This window comes from Hippichthys cyanospilos, chromosome 4 (genome assembly GCF_059441005.1).
Source record: "Hippichthys cyanospilos isolate Australia breed blue-spotted pipefish chromosome 4, RoL_Hcya_1.0, whole genome shotgun sequence".
Taxonomy (NCBI): domain Eukaryota; kingdom Metazoa; phylum Chordata; class Actinopteri; order Syngnathiformes; family Syngnathidae; genus Hippichthys; species Hippichthys cyanospilos.
This window is the reverse complement of record NC_142372.1, coordinates 7,997,441-8,017,737: the sequence shown is the minus strand read 5'-3', so window position 1 is coordinate 8,017,737 and position 20,297 is coordinate 7,997,441. Positions and strand designations below refer to the sequence as shown.

General features: G+C 38.7%; 2 protein-coding genes across 2 annotated transcripts in view; both read right to left on the bottom strand.

Moving 5' to 3' along the window:
• The window catches only part of slc6a2 (solute carrier family 6 member 2), a 30,286-nt gene extending 28,311 nt beyond the window's left edge, over window positions 1-1,975 (bottom strand). The window contains exons 1-2 of the mRNA XM_088413113.1: window positions 1,888-1,975; window positions 1,195-1,623 (exon numbers count right to left, since the gene is read on the bottom strand). Coding sequence (XP_088269239.1) covers window positions 1,195-1,492 — 298 coding nt within the window. The 5' untranslated portion in view covers window positions 1,493-1,623; window positions 1,888-1,975. The remainder of the gene's footprint in view (window positions 1-1,194; window positions 1,624-1,887) is intronic.
• An 8,274-nt stretch (window positions 1,976-10,249) lies between these two features.
• lpcat2 (lysophosphatidylcholine acyltransferase 2) lies at window positions 10,250-19,947 on the bottom strand. The gene is made up of 14 exons (XM_088413953.1): window positions 19,660-19,947; window positions 19,305-19,447; window positions 16,967-17,184; window positions 15,988-16,100; window positions 15,778-15,838; window positions 15,627-15,685; window positions 15,454-15,488; window positions 15,266-15,320; window positions 14,278-14,360; window positions 14,082-14,207; window positions 13,867-14,020; window positions 12,875-12,973; window positions 12,311-12,452; window positions 10,250-11,894 (listed from the first exon to the last, which is right to left on the bottom strand). The coding sequence occupies exons 1-14, from the start codon at window positions 19,768-19,770 to the stop codon at window positions 11,725-11,727; spliced, it is 1,569 nt and encodes a 522-aa protein (XP_088270079.1). The 5' UTR covers window positions 19,771-19,947; the 3' UTR covers window positions 10,250-11,724.
• Window positions 19,948-20,297: the final 350 nt, after the last annotated feature.

The following is a 20,297-nucleotide window of genomic DNA, read 5'->3' as shown; positions in this document are numbered from 1 at the left end:
TAGTGAAAAAAACTGAACAAGCTTTAAAAGGAACTCTTTCACACAAACAAAATGGTACAAAAGACAAATAACACTGTAAATTATAACACACACCCTTTGGCATCTCATTTTAAACTACGTAACTGCCCAAAGCCTCTGAACAAGAACCGATTCAAATTCTCTTTAGTACCACAAGCCATGAAAGTCTTAGATCATTTGAATTATGAGAGAATGACTGAAATTGGTTCTTTGTCTGTCGGTGTGTGATGTACGTTATACACATACAGTACATGTTTGAAAGTTGAGCTTAATAAATGTATTAGACCAGCCATGTATTAGACAGCCAACCAGGGTGCCATGACAGAATGTGAGGAGTGCTACAGGAAATGATTCCAAAACTGTGTATAATAGCTAAATCTGTGTTCAATCTATGCCAGCAACATTTAGTGACAAACAAAACAACAATCAAATGCCTTTCAGAAGGTAGAACAGATCCACACATCCACCTGTTGCCAACTTGCTATTCATCAACAGAAAAAGTCAATCTGCTAATGTATTTTTTTAAGCAGGTTGAGACTTTCTGGATTGTTTTGCTCAAAACAACCCAAAACATTTTTAGTATTTTTTTTAAACAAGCTAAACATTTGACTATTTTGTAGAAAACACCTCAGAAGGTTTAGTCAAATAGACCTACATATGTGGTAGCTGTTTTTTTTAACCCATAATTGGGTTGTTCTTAACCCAACTGTTTTTGAGAGTAATTATCACGATTAATGGTCGCGCATTAATAATTTCTTATCATTAAGGTGATGGTCAAGCATGAATTTCTTCATTTCTGTTTTTAATGATAATTATTCCTTGCATGAATTTCAAATGTTAGTGTTTCACTAAAAACATTGTAAAGCACATCGATATTTTGATTTTGATGCTGCATTATATAATTACACGCTCACTTGCCTAAACACTGAAATCGAAAGAGTCCACATTGAAGTAGCTACATCTTGCAAAACTAAAGCACATAACTCCTCGATTAAGATGTCAGATTCACCATAGTATTCCTGAACACAAAGTTTTAGCTCAATGAAATTGAAAGAGTGCACATGAAAGCCACGGTCTCTTCCCTTTTTGATGACAGGTGATTTTTGAACGCACTCTGCATGCAAAGTCATCATTCTGAGCCGAATTTCTGCATGCTTTGAAAGCACGTATACTCACCCCCTCCATTTTTGTAGCACAGGTAAGGGAATCTCCAAACATTCGCCAAGTCGACCGCGAAGCCAATGACCGAGAGCAGAAAGTCAATTTTCTTGCCCCACAACTCCCGATCCTCCTCGGAGTTGGAGCCGGGCGGCCCCGAGTAGCGGCTGGTCGCCGGGACGATGGACGAGCTGGTGTACTGCACGCCGTTCTGGTCCTTGACCAGCAAGAGCTCGACCTCCTTTTTCTCCACGTTGCATTGTTTGAGCGGGGCCACCGACGAGAGCTTGTTCTCGGGCACGACCTGGATGTTCATCTTTGGCTGGCGTGCGCGCGTGCGTGCGTGCGCTCTCACGGTCCACTCGGCGCGGTGTGCGGGCGGTGTGCGAGCGGGCGGCTGGTGCTCTCCACGGGAAAAAGAGCCGGCGACACCTTGGTGTACATGGGCTGCATGCGAAGGGGAAAGGAGGTGGGGGTAGGTTGAGTGATAGTGCGTAAAAGTTGCGCCATTACGCACGGAGAGAAATACACTTTATTGCATTATTACCTTATAACTAGCTGTTGCATATTTTTTTTACAAGATTTAAATGAATCAACACTCGATACAAAGTTCTTAAGCGCACCGAATTCTAGAAAATGTCCCTATAAAATTATCAGAGCATGACGACTTGCTGGAAAGTCAATTAAAGATATTGGCGTAAAAGTACGTACTTGGTAGCTTTTAAGTGCAAGTCTCCATGACCCGGTGCCGCTCTGCTCTGGGTGCATCTGAAGAGAGCTGGCCCATCCTAAAGAAACTTTTAAGACTCGCCTTCATCCAACCAGAGACGCTAATAAAAAATGCCTGTCTTTTTTTTTCCTTTTTTTTAACCGGGTTTCCCATCCACGTGATGTACCATAATTGGCCACTTTGTCTCCACTCTCAACTGGATGTGCTTTTTTTTTTTGTATTTTGTTTTGTTGTCGTTTACAAGGAGCTCAAGTTCTTACAAATGTTTCGTGCATTATGTCAAGTGTCTACGTTTATTAAAGAGAAAAAAAGGCCAACTCCCAAATGCAATTGCCTTCTGTGACCCACACATAACCCCAAAATGTTAACCCCGCCCCGCCCCCCAAAAAACATCATTTTGAATAATGCAAACACCATTTGTATTTTAAATATTATATTTTTTATTATAGTTTACGATGGCCATTACACCTTTAACCTCAAGCAGCTTGGAGCGCTCGTCCCCTAGGGGCGACATTATTGGGGGGAAAGTGTGGGCAAAGCTCCCCAAATGAATAACAATGTCCCCCACCCCAGCCCGGCAATGTAGACTTTTCATTTGTTTTCAATCAAAACAATTAAAAAATGAAGAAAGATTGTGATCATAAACGAATGACTGAGCCGACTACTTTCATAATCTTAATCGACGCATCCACGATGTGGTAAAGTGACATCACTTGCTTGTAGATTAGTAATTTTTTTTCTCCTCACGAACTAAAATCTCACAAAAGTTTTAAAAAAGCTTCCAAGTCATGCACCCCACTCAACAGCCGATACAATTTCTGAATATAATTATCACTAAATAGGGCAGCAACTATCGATTAATTAAATTAGAAATTAATCTTGGTTAGTTTGGTGATTAATCGATGAATAAGATTAAAAAAAATGTACTTCCTTATTTTCTTTAGGAAGACAAATATAAAGTTACAGCTTGGATGAAAAAAAAAATAGAAAATAGGCACATTTGTTTTATGTTGTTATTCCCAATTAAGGGAGGTATTTGCAAATGTTTAATTTTGATTCAATACTTGAAAATCTGAGGTTTTGAATAATCTTAAATTAAAGATAGCCTCCAGACTAGGGGTGACCAAACTTTTTTTTTTTCTCTGTGGGCCACATAACCAAAAAAAATAAAGATGTCAGGCCTCCTTTTTTTTTTTTAAACTTTAATATGAAAAGCAATTTAAAAGCAATTACCAAGAAAGCTATACCTCAGGCTTCCTGATAATGGTGATGAAGCAAATTTGATTTTTTCACACACTTCTCACACCAAGTACCATAAAAAGTTTATATTACTTTTTTAAAATTGAAATGCGAGCCATATCAAAATGTATTTTTACCTTGGACCACGGGCCACCAAAGTGTGGATGGCGGGCCACAAATGGCCCCTGGGCCACAGTTTGGACACTAGCTAATCAATGGTTTGATCTTCTGTCAAAAATTATTAGCAATTAACTTCATAATCGCTTAAGTATTGATTAAATGATTACTTGTTACTAAGTACACTTTCCAAAAAGTCACCCAACTGGTTGTAAAAACAAATGACCTTAATTTATCACAACAATCCTGAGCCTCCATAAGTTGTGTTACTGCTTGATGATTGATAAAAATGACAAGATATCATTATGTATTAATTCTGCAAAGTAGTTAGTAATAGAAACATTAATACACAGCCTTGGGGAAAAGATTTGATAGTCTATTCATTTGCATAATTAGTTTGTGTAGTCACCATCGTACAAAAACAAAAAAACTCCAATTTTGCATGTAACTAAACTTGCAAAAATAATGTTCACAATATGGACTTTATCTGTTTCTTCTCTGCACGAAAGTGATCAAATTAGGGTTTTTCTAAGAAGCAGTAAAAGCATTGTGTTCCGCGCGTAATTCAATTGCACATCAGCTTTTGCCAGAGGGAATGATTTCTATTAGATATGGTTGATCAGTTCATCCCATTAAAGTCAATGACTGTCCTCTTTGCTCTTCGGGGGTTTGTTTTATAAAAGCCTAATAGGCTCGGTTGTTGTGTTGTGTGGAGATTGATTAACTGCAATGAAGGGACCAGGTAAAAAGAAAAGATTATATTACTGTTGTTTTTTGCTTCGTGAATGACTTTTGTTTGGCATATTGTGCATCTACCTTAGCAGGAACCAGGTGGAACTCCGACTAGTGCGGGCGCAAACTGCACTGTCTGAACCCCTAACATTTACCGTTGTAACATTGCTGCTTTAAAAGTCATGTTGATTTCAACGCTTCCTTACCTCGATCGCACTACCCTCCCTGTCTCATTTTTGATGTTTAGTCGCTCAGGTTGTTGACCTTCAAGAGGAGAAGGTAATGAAACAAGACGTAGCCTCGCAGCAGTCACACCGCTATGAACTTCTGGAGCATCCTGCTCAGGTCGCAACCTTCTGCCTTTTACCTTATTGACCCACATGCATGAGTATTTTGCTAACTTGCACACAGAAGAAGATTTTGGAGTGTCAGTGGAATTTTATAATCCGTTCATGCATAAGAAGGAAGATTTGTGAGGTCGCTGAGACAAAGTCAAAATTCATTTTCTTCTCAAGTTAATCAATCAACAATTAAGGATAAATGAGAGAAAATGAATGGGCAATCCACAAACCACGTGTGGCCCGAACAGTGGTGAATGTTTCGTATGGATCGCGGATGAAATCCAACAAAACCTGGCGCTCTTGAACACAAATGACCTGTTGTTCAAAAACGACTTGGGATCGTCAGCCGGTAGTTGACTCTCATTTTAGCAATGCCATGTGTTATTTTGAGCCTTCTATGCATACCACAGCTTCTATCTCCAGACCCAAATTGTCCGCTAAACAGGTTTCTTTGGATATCTGTGATCAGGTCCAGATCTTGGTCACAAAGTTTCAAGTAAAGGGAACTAAATTTATTCCTGGTAGGTGAAGATGAGCATCAGGATCAAGCCGTAGATACAAGAATTCAATTTCACCATGTGACTCACTTTGACGTCAATGTAAGGGTCCATCTTAATAGAGTCCTAACAATACCACCTACTATGAGCCTGATAGCTAACCTTTTGTATCGATTTGATCTCAGTAGTCCATAGTTTTTGCGCTACTGAGTTTGTTCTAGTTAAAGACAGTCCATTAGTATAATCTAAGACCTTTACACTGTACCATACCGGAAATAGCACCAATGTATAGAAAAACAACAAATAACAATCACAGTTCAAGTAATTAAACGGCAAATTTGGCTTCATCATAGCTAATGCGAACAAGCCCCTCAAAGCGCTTTAGTCACATAGTCATAATAAAGGTCATTTGGAATTAGCAGTATGTTGTTGTTTTTTTTCACAACACTATTCAAGACTTACTGTGTTGAAAAGCTACAATTGCAGTTAAGCTTCCCTCAGTGTTTTAGTAATGTCAAGCCTTATTTCACATGGATTGAAAATAACATGATTTAGGTGCTCACATCAAATAACGGACCAATCACACATTAGCGAACCACCCAAAGTACAGGGGTGAGAAAATAAACCCGGTGTACAGATAGGACCGTCACACCACTGACGTTGCATGCGGACCTGCCCTGGCCAAGACCCGCACTGTTTGGACAAGCCATCACGCAGGAAATGGGGAACAATCACTATGCTGAGAGAATAATGTCGGGGGAGAATCAACAAGGTGTCATCTGGCGTGATAAGGAAACGTAACAATGAGCTCGGGAGGAACTCCCCGATGAGACCAACCAGACAGCTTGCCAGAGACTAAGCCCTAAGGAGTCGGGGATTTTCATGAGGCCTGTGCTCGAACGCGACCACACACAAAACAAACATAAAATAATAAAACATGGCACACTAACATCTGGCTTTTGTCTTTGGGGGATCAAAAAAATTCAATTGGCATGAAATCCAGGGAGAGATGATACCTGGAAGTTGTAGATATTATTGACCGAGGGCACAAATCACCAGAGTAAAGACAATACTTGAATTTACATGTACAGCGTACTCTTGTACTATTACGGAGGCAGAAACCCAAACTGCCAAATTTGTGCATCATTTAATTGCGCACTCGAATTTTAATTGTGATCGCGATATTGGCTGCCACGAATAATTACGCTGATCCTCTGCGATATTAACATTTAAAAAGCTGGCTATACATGTGAAATCAAGCACTTTGTCACTCTATCACCAGGGGGCAATGTTTCCCACATTTTTGCATGACAAAGCCTTTGCTTTTCTCACCCTACCATATTATTTACCAGTGTGAAATGGCGTTTTTTCTCAACTGATTCATAATATATACAGTGCTAGCTGTCAATAGAAACCCAAAATTGGAATAAATTCAGTTTGAAATGACCGAAAATACATTTTGACTGCTAATTGATTAACATTTGCATAAAGGTAAATAATGTGCTTGGTTCTAAGTAGGCTTCTTCTGACATTGGTTTGCACTCAGCATTTAAGTTAGCTGCATTGCCCTATGTGCCAAGTTTTTGCCATGTCTTGGGTGAATTCCTTTAAAATATTAATTATTTTATTTGTTTATTTTAGTTCATTATTACTATTTGTAAGTGTCAAGCATTGAAGCCTTGTTTATATACTGCTTGTTTAAAAAAAGTGCAATAATTTTGCACTTTGTTTTACCTAATGATGAATGACCATTATTTCAATATTGACCAAAACAATCATAACTTTTATTTTGGCCATAATTGTGCAGCTCTAGCCACACCTAGGGGAATTTTTTGATGCCTGTTTGTTATGCCATTTTTTTAACAGTTTTTATATGAACTGCATATTTAAATTTAAATATATATTAAAAAATACAGTACTTTATTTTAGTTCATGAAACCTTTACTGAGGTGTTCTGACATCCCGACCACCCCATACAAAAATTGGTGGTTACAACCCTGCCTGCAAGCAATTTTGAAAAGTGAGAAAAAAAAAAAGTATTTGCCTTTTTTTTTTTTTAGTTTAACTGTAACCTTGAAGCCCTACTTTTGAAGAAGCTGCATCTAATGAGAAAAGATACAGAGAGCTACTGCCTCAAAGCATTGCATAACATGTGCCCAATCATTTTTCTCAACTTTAGCATGGCCGTTGGAGGAATTTAGAAAAGCTGGAATGGTCGGAAAATGCTTCCCCACTCCTAACCATATATACATTAGATTCCCAGATGGCGGACATTAAAATCAAACCACTAATCAGCTTGTTCCTATACCAGATACATTACAAACTGAAGACCTTGCACTGTGGCGGCGACATGATATGCTCAGTTAATGTATGTCTTTTATTTTTCATCAATTTACTCAGCCTGTTTAGTATACAGTATAGTGGCACAAGTGTGTATGCATGTTGGTGTGCGTGTTTGAGACGGCATCCTGTTGTCATAAACAGGAACGATCCATTCCAGGAACATAAAGCACAAATAATAACAGTTTGTTCCTCTTTGTAACATTCTTAGAAAACACCCACCCCGGCGGAAAGTAATGTTGTCAGGATGATATCCTGATTTTGAATCATAATACCTCAAAAGAGGAGATGTCCAAGTTGTTTGAATTCCAACTGAAAATTTGTGCTTCCAATGATTAAAAAAAAATCTTAATTAGTTATATTTGTCATTAATTTGTCAAGTTAATCTCTTTTTAATTTCACCTAAAAATGTCTGCGAGAAACCCCTTAACCAGAGTGTTTTTTTTTTCCATTTAGATACATTGCATTAATGTGGCAAATCAAAAGATTGATGTATAGTGCAACAAGAAAAAAATGGCTGCTGTCATTTATATTCCTTAACAGGCTTTAAAGGGTACATTTGTAACAATTTACATTCTGCTGTAGTTCAGACTAGTTCTAAGTGCAACAGCAATCTATCATAAACTGACATTATTTCGAGGTGATACGTTCACAGTTTGGAACTTGATGCAGAGCAAAAAGTGTAAAAAAAAATAAAAATAATTGTATTTACCACAATTGCATATGAGGAGGTTTGCAGTAAAAAAAAAAAAAAGCATCACAAGCAACTTAAAAATGGACATTGAGCCACAAATGTCCTCGAGTCTCATTTCGGATAACCCTGTTCTATGAACTCCTAGTTAAAACATGGCATTCTGATTAACTCATTCACTGCCAGACAAATTAGAATATCTGTTAAAATTGTGTTTGTAGACCATGCATTAAGCAACAAACCCGCCCATTTTTCTCCATCTCAGAGGGCGGCCATTTTGCAACTTGCTGTCAACTGAAATTGACATCACAATTTGCCACTTTTAAGGGGAATTTTTCATAACGATTTGGTTGCATTGCGAATCGTACCACTTTTGAGATTCCACTGGTTACTCCATTTGAATGAGTACCACCTGAGGCAGTACACTGGACTCGTGGTTAGCATGCCTACCTCACATCCACTTTACAACAAGTCCCGTCCCTTCTGACCTTTCCTCCCCGGGCCGGCCCGCAGTCTTCACCGCGCGTTCGATGCCCGCGCACAGCGCTGGCTCCTAACCGAGCTTGCATGTTCGCTCGGCCAGGTCCTGCCACCAAATCACATTAGCGGGTGCGCATCTCCCACAATCTGCTGCGACAGGATCAGCCCCCAGGCGCTGCTGAAATGGATACAGCAATATTCAATGTAAGAGGGAGGATGGCTGAGGGTGCAGCGTATGTGCCCGCGCATGTGTGTTAGTGAGTGGGGTCGGCGGGGAGCACACAGGAACAACTCCCAACGTCTTTAAAAGGGACAAGAGGCACGTGCCTCCATTGATCTCATCAGCTTGGATCCAAATGAAATGAGACGCTTGGAAAAGGTTAAATCCAATTGAAAGGTGGAATTCACAAGTTTCTTTTAGTGCTGGGGCTTTTAATAAAGCCAGCAGCCTCAAAATCATATATCACAATATTGCTGGTGCACGTGAACAAGACATGAGTGCACGGTTAAAACTGGGCAGGGCCTGATTCAGGAACACACCCAACAAAATCATAACGCTTCAACTGTGCACAGGATGAAATAATGTCACAGTGCATAAAAATTTGTAAATGATAAAAGAGCCTACAAATTCCTGATGTCAATTTCTAGGGTGATTAAGTGTGTTTACTAAACTGTAGAAGGAAAAGGCAAACTAATAAATATTGATGTTTGGCTGCAATATAATGAAGAGAAAATGAAATTAAAAATTAAATGAAATGATTAACAATTGTTGTTATGAAAAAATAGTAGTATTTCATTGGATAAAATTGATAGACCAAATGTATATTTGTGTACATTATAAAAGTCTTCTTGAACGCAAGAATAACATTAAAAGTTGCAACATGTGCGAAGTCACATTTGATTATATTTGTGGCTCCCCAAAAAGTTCATTTAATAAATAATGAAATGTTTAGTAAATAAATAATAAATGTGACTCGTTCGAATGCCGACTTTTTGTGATATACATTATGTACAAAACGAATATAGAAGCAAATGTTCATTTCAAAACGTTACACCAAGAATGTGATTTTAAAACCTGTAAACGTCAAATTATTCAAGTGGAGGAAAACATAACTATAATCATGAAAAAAACAACAACTTGCAATTATTTGAAGGTGCTCTGATAAACCCCATACAAAATTCAGCTTTGCTGCATGAGATGTCATTTTCAGTTGACAGCAAGTTGCAAAATTAGGTTTTAAAACAATTGATTGTACATGAAATGTAAGAGTAGCGAGAGGTAGAGAGAGAGAGAGAGAGAGAGAGAGAGAGAGAGAGAGAGAGAGAGAGAGAGAGAGAGAGAGAGAATGGAGCAGTCTACTGGGACACTTGTACACTTCGTATGAGACTTAATACTTACAGATGTTGGAAAGTACCACAGTCTGTCTGTAACTACTGTCTTGATTTGACATTTATAGATTATTTTTCAATTGATGCATGGGAAAAGGGGAAATGTTATTTTTCAATTTATTGATAAATTGATGGGAAAAGGCAGCCATCGTTTCAGGGAAGTGGGAGGAGTGAATAAAAAGGAAGCATTTATGTTTTATCAAATTATTATTATATTCTTGTTTGTTATGAACTGATGCTTAAAAGGAAACATCTATGAGGGAAACATTTTCTAATAACTTTATGAAAATAGAGTACTATAAAGAGGAACATCGAAGCCAAATACATTCTGCTAGATTTATTCAACGTTTTTAAATGTCAGAAAAATATTCCGCCCCGGGAAATAATTAAAACCTTAGCACAGAAAAAACATCAGTTAAGAAACATTTTAAAATTCATTTCAAATAGGTGACAGTTGACGACCATAGCGCACACACAAAAAAAGATTAAACAAGCAAAAATTAAAAAAACACTCGTGTCATAGTTGGCGTGTTTATTTTAAGTTCAACAACAATGACATGTCACAATTGCACATTTGCATGTGGTCAGTGTATAAACATTTTAAGTAACATTATTGGAATAGGTTTTATGGAAGTTTTGTCATTCGGAGTAAGGTACAACATGCTGAGGAGTGGGATGACGCTGTGGACAAGAAAAACATTACCCGATGACTGCTGCCACCCAGTGGTGGCTCAGTGAATGACACAGTGGGTGGCCTATTAAGTCAACGCATGCCTCATTATGAACAATACAAGTTTTTTTTCCAGTGCAAAACAATATTAATTAAACACATATCCCTATTTTACTTTCAAAGTTTGCCGAGTCGACAAAACAACAAACAAAACAGAACTGCTTGTTCGCGTGAACGCCCACTGGAATACACTGTTTGGCTTTTTGCTCACAAATTGCCCTATTTTATTTGCGCAGGAATCGACTTAGTGCTGTGTCAGCATGTCGAGCGGGGATGTAAATAGACAGAACATGCAAAACAAAAGCTCCGGCTAATTATACAGCTGTCTTACAAAGGTCTATATCCCTGAGTACACACATACGCATACAACATCTGCTTGCTTGGAATCCTAATAAACCTTACTGTACTCTAATTACACGGGCACAATAAAATCCTTTGCTTCTATGTAAAACAGAAAAAGGCGTTGGCGTGGTAAACTCACAGAAAATCACATAAGGAACCAGGAATAATGCGCACAGCAAGTCAAAGCACGATAATTAAGTTAAAAACACCAACATTGCATTTTTATTTGTCTTTGAAGGATGAAGACGATTAACCATAAAATCATTTTATTTCATATTTTATTTTTTAAATTGTTTGTTCTTTTTTTTTTTTAAGTAGCCCATTCCATTATTTGGAATAAAGACATTTTTATTCTTCCATATGTTGCAACATTTTGATGAAATTATTTTAAAATAAAGTCTATATTTACATCGTTTCCTGATGATTCTAGTTGAATTAAAGCACAATTTGGGGAAAAAATGATATACTTCAAATAGGACACAAAAACGTCATCTGAAATAAGCCTATCAATTTCGATGTTGCCACTGTGAAGCTGAATTTTTAAATACAAAGCTTGATTTTGGTAGCACTCTAAAAAGGAAAACCTTGGACGAAAAATGGCAAAGATGACACTTTGAGCCAGAATTCTCAATGCCATTGGCCGCTGCCAGGCTCCAAATTTCTTACCATAGTACAGTATTTATCAAAACAACTTTTTATATGGCCCAAGAAATTCAAAAAGGAAGAAACAAAATGAGTGCTGTAACCAATCTGTAACTGACAGATGCTCCAAAACCCATGGATTTAGTGTCTGCCCCATAAGGCACTACTAAGACTGAGAAAAAAAAAAAAAAAGCACTTTAAAAATGTCTATAAAAAAGGCAAGCAATATGACCTATGACGTGGTTCTTGTGACCAAAAGGAGTGGGCCCCAGGATCAGTTAGTCGTCCTTCTTGTCCGAGGTGCTGTCTTCCTGGTTCTCTCCCGAACCGCTCAACTCCAGTTCCCCGGGCGTCACCTCCTGGATGGCCTGATACCGCTGCAGCTCCAGATAGGTGGTGAAGAGCTTGGCGTACTCCGGGTGGGTTGTAGCAAAGGCTTCAAACTCGCCTGAGGGATCCCCAACACACGGAAAATTTTCATAATCGGAACCGTCTGGAAGACTCCACGCTAAGTTGAGGGATGATCCTCCAAAACTAATTTGACAAATTTGACATTTGACAAAAAGAAGCAGTAATTAATTCATCATGTTGCACAAATAGTTCAATTGTTATCTACCATCTTATATGTTTTTATTACGCATCCTATATTGCGCCATTTTTCGCCCTCGAAGAAATTTTGTTTGTTCTCGAAGGAATACTGAAACAGATTACTACCATTTTCACTTATCACAATGGTGAGCAATAAGTTACGATACAACGGTTTTTAGTCATGTGTATGTTTTCGGAACAAATTAATCCGTCTGAATGCTGTACATTTGAGAGGCAAGAAAAAGGTGAACAAGTGTCGAAACATTGGCTACTTACTGAAGGTAATGTAACCCGAGCCGTCGGCGTCAATTTCCTTGAAAAGTTTGACCATGTTGAGATCGGAGACGCCCAAAGCGGAGCGTAGCAGCGCCGTGAACTCCTCCCGCGTGATTTTCTCATCCTCGTCCGTGTCAAACAGCTAAAACAAAGAAGACCGTTTCGTGCAATGAAACAAACCGCAAAGTTTTTCCTGTGAAAGTTGATCCGGAAACTGAAACTTTCTAATCGTATTGTTTTGTTTCTTTCAATCTTTATCCAAAACCACATTTGCTGTCCTGGTCGGGAAAATTGACTTGGAGACTGACTCCAGGACTCCCACGGCGCTCAGCAGCAGACACAAATTATAACCGTGACATGATCCAAATGTCTCTGAATGCGACTGTCTGCTTCTGTTTTACAGCACAGCTCCACTTTCAGCTTCCGGCCTTTCACAGTATTTTTCAAACCATACAAACTCATCTATGATCCATAAAACTTGTAATATGTACTTACTGTATGTACTTGCTCTAACATCAGAGGAATGGCGATAATCAGACATTTTATATCGCAAGCTTAACATACCCGGAAAGCCATTCGTAGCACTTCTTCAGTGTTCGCAGGTCGACACAAGATGGTGACGCCAATGACGTACTCTCTGAAATCTATTGTGCCATCGCCATTCTGGGTAATAGAAAAAACATGAAGGTAGAGATGGACAATGAGAAATGCTTAAATGTGCTTAAAACCTTTATATATATCTGCATAGTAATCCCACACAATGAAATCTTTATTCTGTTCACTTCCCTGAGCGGACCACATTCCATAATCGAGCAAATAATAAGGTAGGCAATGAAACAAAAACAAAACAAAACAAAAAACAGGAAAAGGGCAATAAGGGTAGTAACAATGAACGACTACCAAATTAATAGACTTACACTCTGAGCAAATGAAAATAAATTAAAAATTGAGAAAATTGAGTGGAAGAAACTTTATACATATCCTTTCTTTCTGGTGTTCACTCCATACTAGGTGAGTAATCTTGGCTTTGTCTATATTCATTAAATTACTGTTTTTTTTAATATATTTGTGCTTGATAACTTGTTTATATCTTAGTGAATGTGCAGCGCTGTTGTAAGCCGTTTGAGATTGTTTTGAAGCTATAAATAAACTTTGAATTGACTTGCAATTGGTAAAATTCTACCCACTGATGAGGTAAGTAGAGCTGCACTGTTGGTGCAAATGAGCATTAGCAAACAGTGTTAGCTGCTGATAAGTGTCACAAACTTGAATTTGGACTAATGTCACGTGTTTGGCAATGTGTGAGATGCATGCACCACTCCCTCAAAATTAGGGTCCTATGGTAGAGCTTCTCAATTACATTTTGCAAAGCCCCTCCCAGAAAGAGAAAACCTTTGGCGCGCCCCCACTACCCACGTCGACGAAAAATGATTATTATGTATAAAAATTGTCGCACTATTTGAGAAGGACTGCAAGGGTATTATGACAAAAGCATGCCAGAGACAAAATCATCCTCTTGAGAACAATATTTAGAAAAATACGAAGCGTTGTTGTACCCGGTCAAAGAGCGCAAAGAGTTCCTCCAAGGCCGGGCTGACGGGGAGCTTTAAGAAGCTAGCAAACTCCTTGATGGTGATGCGTCCGCCTTTACAGGAAGTGGCCATAGCGGCGAAAGCATCCAGCTCCTTTCTCACGTTATCCCATTTGATACTACAAAAAGACAGCAGGTTCATTTGGTGTCAGCTCAAAGCCGACTTGTTAGTAGTCCTACTTGAGTTTGCGACTGATTTTGGTGAATTCCACCAGGCCGGCCTCCATTGGTAGAGTCAGCTCGCCGGCGGAGATCATCAGACGGCAGTCTTCGTATGTGTGGTCTGTCACGGGAACACCCAATGCCCTGCAGGCGTATTTTAGCTTATCATACACAGAAAAGGCAGATTTGACTTCTTGTGTGTTTCTTTACTCACTTGGCCATGATGTCTCTTACTCTGCTGGCGAGCAAAGCAGGACTTTTCTTCTCTTCCTCTGTGGGGATGTGAGGCGGCAGAAACTGAAGAACACATTATGAGTAAGGTTGCATGAGCGTAGGCATTTTGACAGTGGTCAAATGCATCTTTTATATCAACATATTGCACAGTGGGTATGGCCTGACAGATACAGATTTTTTTAAGGCCGATTTTGATTTTTGGCAGAAAAAAATACTGATTAGCGAATCATTGGCCAATTATTTTTTGAAATTAAAATGAATAAATTTGTTTCCTCCTAATGCATTTCTACAGGTGGCAAGTATTCATGGATTTTCACTATCTACGTGCCGGCCTGGTATCCATTTCCAGCAGGGCTAAACTAAATATATTGTTTAAAAAAAAAAAAGGAAAAAAAAAACGTTCCTTTTCAGTTCACAGAATGCATTTGTGCACATTTTACGTTGCACTGTATTTTACGTATTTTTTTCCAGCAAACTGTGTTTAACGTAGCAACAACCAGGTCAATTCTTGTTTGTTTACACTGTGATTAAAAACCTCTTTCAATATGCAATAGCAACATGTGGGGGTAGTATTTAAAGGCTTAAATTACAAAGAAAAGTTGACATACGGTCTCTTCATCATGCAGATTTTCATCTTTTGTGGGTGGGTCTGGAATGTTACATTCATGGGAGCAAATTCTGCTTATGTATTAAAAGAAATGATTTTACATACTTCTAATACATTTTATTTAACCTAGGTCAAAGAGTGCTTGGCTCATTTTCAATCTTGGGAAACAAATGTCGCTCTTGAGCACAAATGTTTGCCAAATCCTGCTACGAACTATTTTTTAAGCAGGAAAAAGCACTTTAGATACTTGTCAAAAGACGAGATTATCTTACTAATTAGCGGCCCAGTTAAATTGGATTTTTAATGTCTATAGTCCTCAATGGCACTGGATGAGTTAAAACAAAACATGTCATGCATTTACCTCAATTTCCACTGTAGTGTACAGCTGACACAGTGTTAGAAGAAGCAAGGTCCTCCTACAAATGATTTGAGTTGATGAAATCAAACTTTTTGAAATGACAAAACATTTTGCAGCAAACAAGGGGGTTGTTTATGTATACGGTAATTATCTGTGAAGAAAAGGCAAATTCTTATCATGATTATACTCACGAACTGAAACCCTGCCAGGTCCACGTTACTGTATCCTGAATGAAAGGAAATGGACAAATAGCAATATGATGCACAGGGAAAGGATATTTATGTTCAGTGGCCATGTCATTAGTGGCATTCGTGGATCAAATGCAAAAACTATATTAAAAAAAGATGCAACTACAAAAACTTACTATTTTATTAGGATATCTTAGAATCACAGGCTGCACAGGTACACCTGGAATAAAGGCACCTGTAGGACAGAATGTAAGCACACACAAAAAATCAAAATGACTGAAGACAAGTAAAAGGATGAGAATGATGAGGTTTAAAACTTTACCTTACCTTGTTTGAATGTAATGAGGCAGGAGCGATTTGTACACGTCCCCTCAGGAAATATCAAAACCTGAAGAAAAAAAAAATCTGTAAATAAATAGGTCAGCTACTTAACATGAGCATTGCATTTAAAGGAAGTGATGCAACTAGCTTCAAAATAACTGAAACTTTTCTTTCGCAGCAAGCTGGGATACATTTGTGTGTTTTCCTCTTTTGTACCTGCGGCCAGCGGCCTCCTGACTTCGCTCTGCCAACAATCTCTTGGATGGTGTTCTTCCTTGAATCGGGGTCCTTTCTGGACACCAGCACTGGCTGAAGGCAGCGTACGAATCCTGCAAAAAAGTTTAAAAGAAGGGAAAAAAAAACCCACTGAAATACATAACAGAAATTATCTATAAGATGTTCTTTATGGTAAAGTTGTAGCATAGGTATTGAAGCATGTATTGAAGCTAATTTATGAATTCATAGGTAGATGTTTTAATAGATGGATGTTTAACCCAAACTGTCCATTCATCTTTCGACTAAAAATAAATTGTCAGTATAAACAATTACTGTGTGAAACACACACCACAACACTTAGTTTGTCTACCATCATATACCCCAAAAGTGAATATTCTGTTGTTGTCATGGCAACAGCAGACATATCTTCATTCAAGTAAGCATACTGACAATATGTTTCTACAATAACTATTTGATGTTTAATACATAATGTATTGATGTTTTAATATTTTTGTCACGCAGCAACAAAAGACAAATACGCCAATGTTTTTTTTTTTCTCTAATTTTGTGAAACATGAGCAGAAAGACCTAAGATCGCAACATTTGTTGTCTTTATTCGCCTTCACGTCATCTTATAATACTCAAACTAACAACAATACCCGTTTCCATGACAACACAGGCAGTGAAATCTTGGCAGGGCCCTCTATAATTAATAATGTCCTGCATGTCACATCTGACAGCGTCAACTTCACTCCATATGAAGGGTATGAAATTGTGCAGCTAGATGACAATAAGAAGATTAATCAGATGAAGTGTGTGACGCACACATTCACAAACACCCGTCGGTCGTAACCCTTACGGCTAATAACGGCTCAGTGAATAATGCTAGACTTGAATTGTACTACACAAGACTTTTTTCTCATAGAAATGTACAAATATGAGATTGAATATACATTATAAAAAGAACAAAGTTTCTCACTGCCAAATATGGGCGTGGCCAGGTTCTCCACACGGGACACGGTGGAGGGCAGGCCCGCCACGATGCACACGATGCCGTCGAAAAAAGTGGAGTGAGGGGCCACGGCCAGGATAGGGGCTTCGCCACTGCCCACCTGTTTGCCCTTGACCACCACCCGGAAGCCCATGCAGAAGTAGTAGGCTCTCCCCAGGGCAGCCATCACACTCTGGCACATCAGCCTGCGGAGAAGTTCAATTTGAGTCCACGTGTTTTGTTGAAAAGTGATCAGTGGGAACAGCAACTGTGTCAGGCTGTGAGCATCCAAGTATGCAGCGTTATTTATGTCAATCATGCCAGCCTACGTATATGGACCAAGCTAGCAGCGCTTGAGCTGCTAGCTAGCGACCTCGAGTCGGGAGTAACAGTTGTAAAAAGATAAGCTCGTCAATCATCTTGCTACGCCGCAACATGATGCCAGTTACGAGTTCAGAATACAAGCATACACCAAAGCATTTGTGTCCAAATATTATTGGTATTCTAAGGTTTATTTTGAAGTTGGCCTTCTCACTGTGTTTCCTATATGTTTTACTGTCATGAAGAGAGTTAAGAATTGTTGATTGACTTGAGATTTTTTTTGTCTCATGGGCACACTAATATGATTGGGGGGGGACTGAGGTACTAAAATTACTTGAGGATTCGTTTCAGCACTACGTCCGCAAGTGTATTTTGATTTTTGTTTTCTGTTGCTCAGTTTTGATTTGTGATGGAAGGCACACTTTGTGGTTTGACCAATCACGACTCATCTTATGTCTGAGTTTGGTCCTGTGATGGTAAGATGAGCTGTGATTGGTCAATGTCATTTTCAGCCAAGGCCGAGTACCAAAAAGGCCGCCCACTGAAATAGATAAAAACAGGTTGATTTTTCTGTTTTAATGTTCATTTTACAAATGCTATATTAATTGGAATATGAGTAGAGGCGCATAGAATATATTACTGAAGAGAAAAAAAATCATTTTAATTTCTTAGACCTTACTACATTGTGTGGATGTAAGTTACATTGAACGCCTTTATCTTGTGACTTTTTCAGACACTTTGCCATTAAGCATTTGCAATGAAGATTGCGAAACACTGTATTTCAACTTCAACTTGCAACCACTTTCGACTTCCGCCAATGATTTCCTCATTGCTGAAGTCGTCCCCATCCACAACTATTGACATGACAGTCGACATTCACATTGAAAACAACAACCGTATCATCAGATAATGGAGGGATTGAAGCATAAATGTGGAAGAACCCAAACAGTTAATGGTACTCAGTGTCTGTGTTCTGGGAAGAGATGTAACAATACTGGTGCAGATATGATCTTTAATAAAAAGCACTTAATATAAAAAAAAAAAAAATGTCATTATCTATTTGTTTTGACAATATTCTGCTTTGGCTCACGGGCATTTTTGGTTTGGATCGCAAATCCGAGAACATGCTGCAACAGAGCCATGCTCAGAGGACATAAAATGAAGGACACCATTACTGTATGTGATTATAGAAGTTCATTTTTTTTCACTGAAGTTGTAAATGACCTTACTGTTTTTATTTGCTAATCTGATTGAAAAAAAGATAAGATCCCAAAAAGCAAGGCAAAACACCATTGTACAATTCAGCTATTTAAGGATTAACCTAACAACGGTGCTTAGCCTTTTCTATAACTTTTGTGAATATTTTGGTGAAGAAATGTCAAGATTAAAAACATGGTAACAAATCAAAAAGAAGATGGGATGGATTTTGATGTGCAACTTTGTCCTGGTTAATTGCTGCAACATGGCTCAATCATAAATGAGCCTTTTATGACAAATCATTAGACAGATAATATACTTAGTCGTTTTCAGCATTAAAAAGTAAACATCTTGTCAAAACAGTAAAAATGACCATGTTTCCAAACTTTTGACTGCTAATATACAAACACTACAGCGTAGTGGTCGAGACGTACAGCCATGAATGCAGTTAAGACTTAAAAAAAATGTCTGTTAACATTAAATGTTAATATAATGTAACATCGTTTTATGCACTTTAAAAAATCAATTTAGTGTTTATCTTGTGGGTTATTAATTTCCTTTCATTCAATTTTCATGACATACGAAATAGTCCTTAGGTGTGCCCTTCGATTGACTGGCAACTAATTCAGGGTGTGCATCGCCTACTGCCTATATTCAGCTGGGATAGGCACCAGCGAGCCTGCAAACCTTGTGAGGATAAGCGGCTGGAGAAAACGAAAAGGATGGATGACATTTTTGCAGAACGAGTACATTGAGCTACACCTTGGTCAAAAAGTTGACACATACGTAGCAAATTCAGACATGTTACCTTCTCCATCCTGTCATAGGTGCCACTGCTCCCTTCAGAGGATGCTTGAAGGTGATGATGACAGCCACTGGCCAGGTCACCATGAGCACCAATGAGATGAGGATGGCTCGAAGAGGAACCAGTACGATTCCCTGGAGGACACACTGCACACCCACGTCATGAAAAACGCATTCCATGTTTACATTCCATGTGTCAAATCCCGATCAGTAGGCTGCAGCGCATAAGGGCTCGTATTGTTCTTGCAGGGCACAACATTGCAAAGAAGATTACATCTAGAGGCCCAGGCTACGTGCACCAAATCGTATGCACGTCGATTCTTTCCATGCATTGTTATTAGGGGGCTATTGTCACTCACTTTGATTATGGTGGCCTTGGAGAGTTGGGTGTCCTGCACAAACGGGTTGATGACAGCAGGCAGGAGCAGAGATTGCTGCCTCGGCAGGGCGAAGACGCGTTGAGACGGCATCGTGAGGCAGGAAAAGGACGCAGAATTCAATTACAGGAGGAGCTTCATGTTATCATTGCACTTCCTCGTCGGAGGACCTGATGTAGCCCTTTGTCTTTTCTTCTGCTTTTGCCTATTTCACACGGGAAACCACAGCGTCTATGCTAGCAAAATGGGCAAGCAGAAGCCATCCCGGAAGTGACCCAACTCAAGCCCCGCCTCCCTCGTATTACCTTTTGAGGCATTTCGAAAAGATTATAGCGGTACTCTAAAAATTACAAATGGAAATTTTAACAGAATGCTGAATAAAAACAAACAAACAAACACAAAATATTTTGTGTGGTAAATTTATTTTGAATGACGCAGTGAAGTTGATTTAGTCTTCCTTTTGTATGCCCGATTTAAGATTTAAAATAATTGTGTAAGTTTGACAAACTTAAATAACAACGTGAAAGAAAAAAAAAATCACCGTTACTCTAAACGGACCCTACAATCTTTCGATATGTGGTCAGCTGGACTCCTGCAATATTAATATACAGTATGTGTGC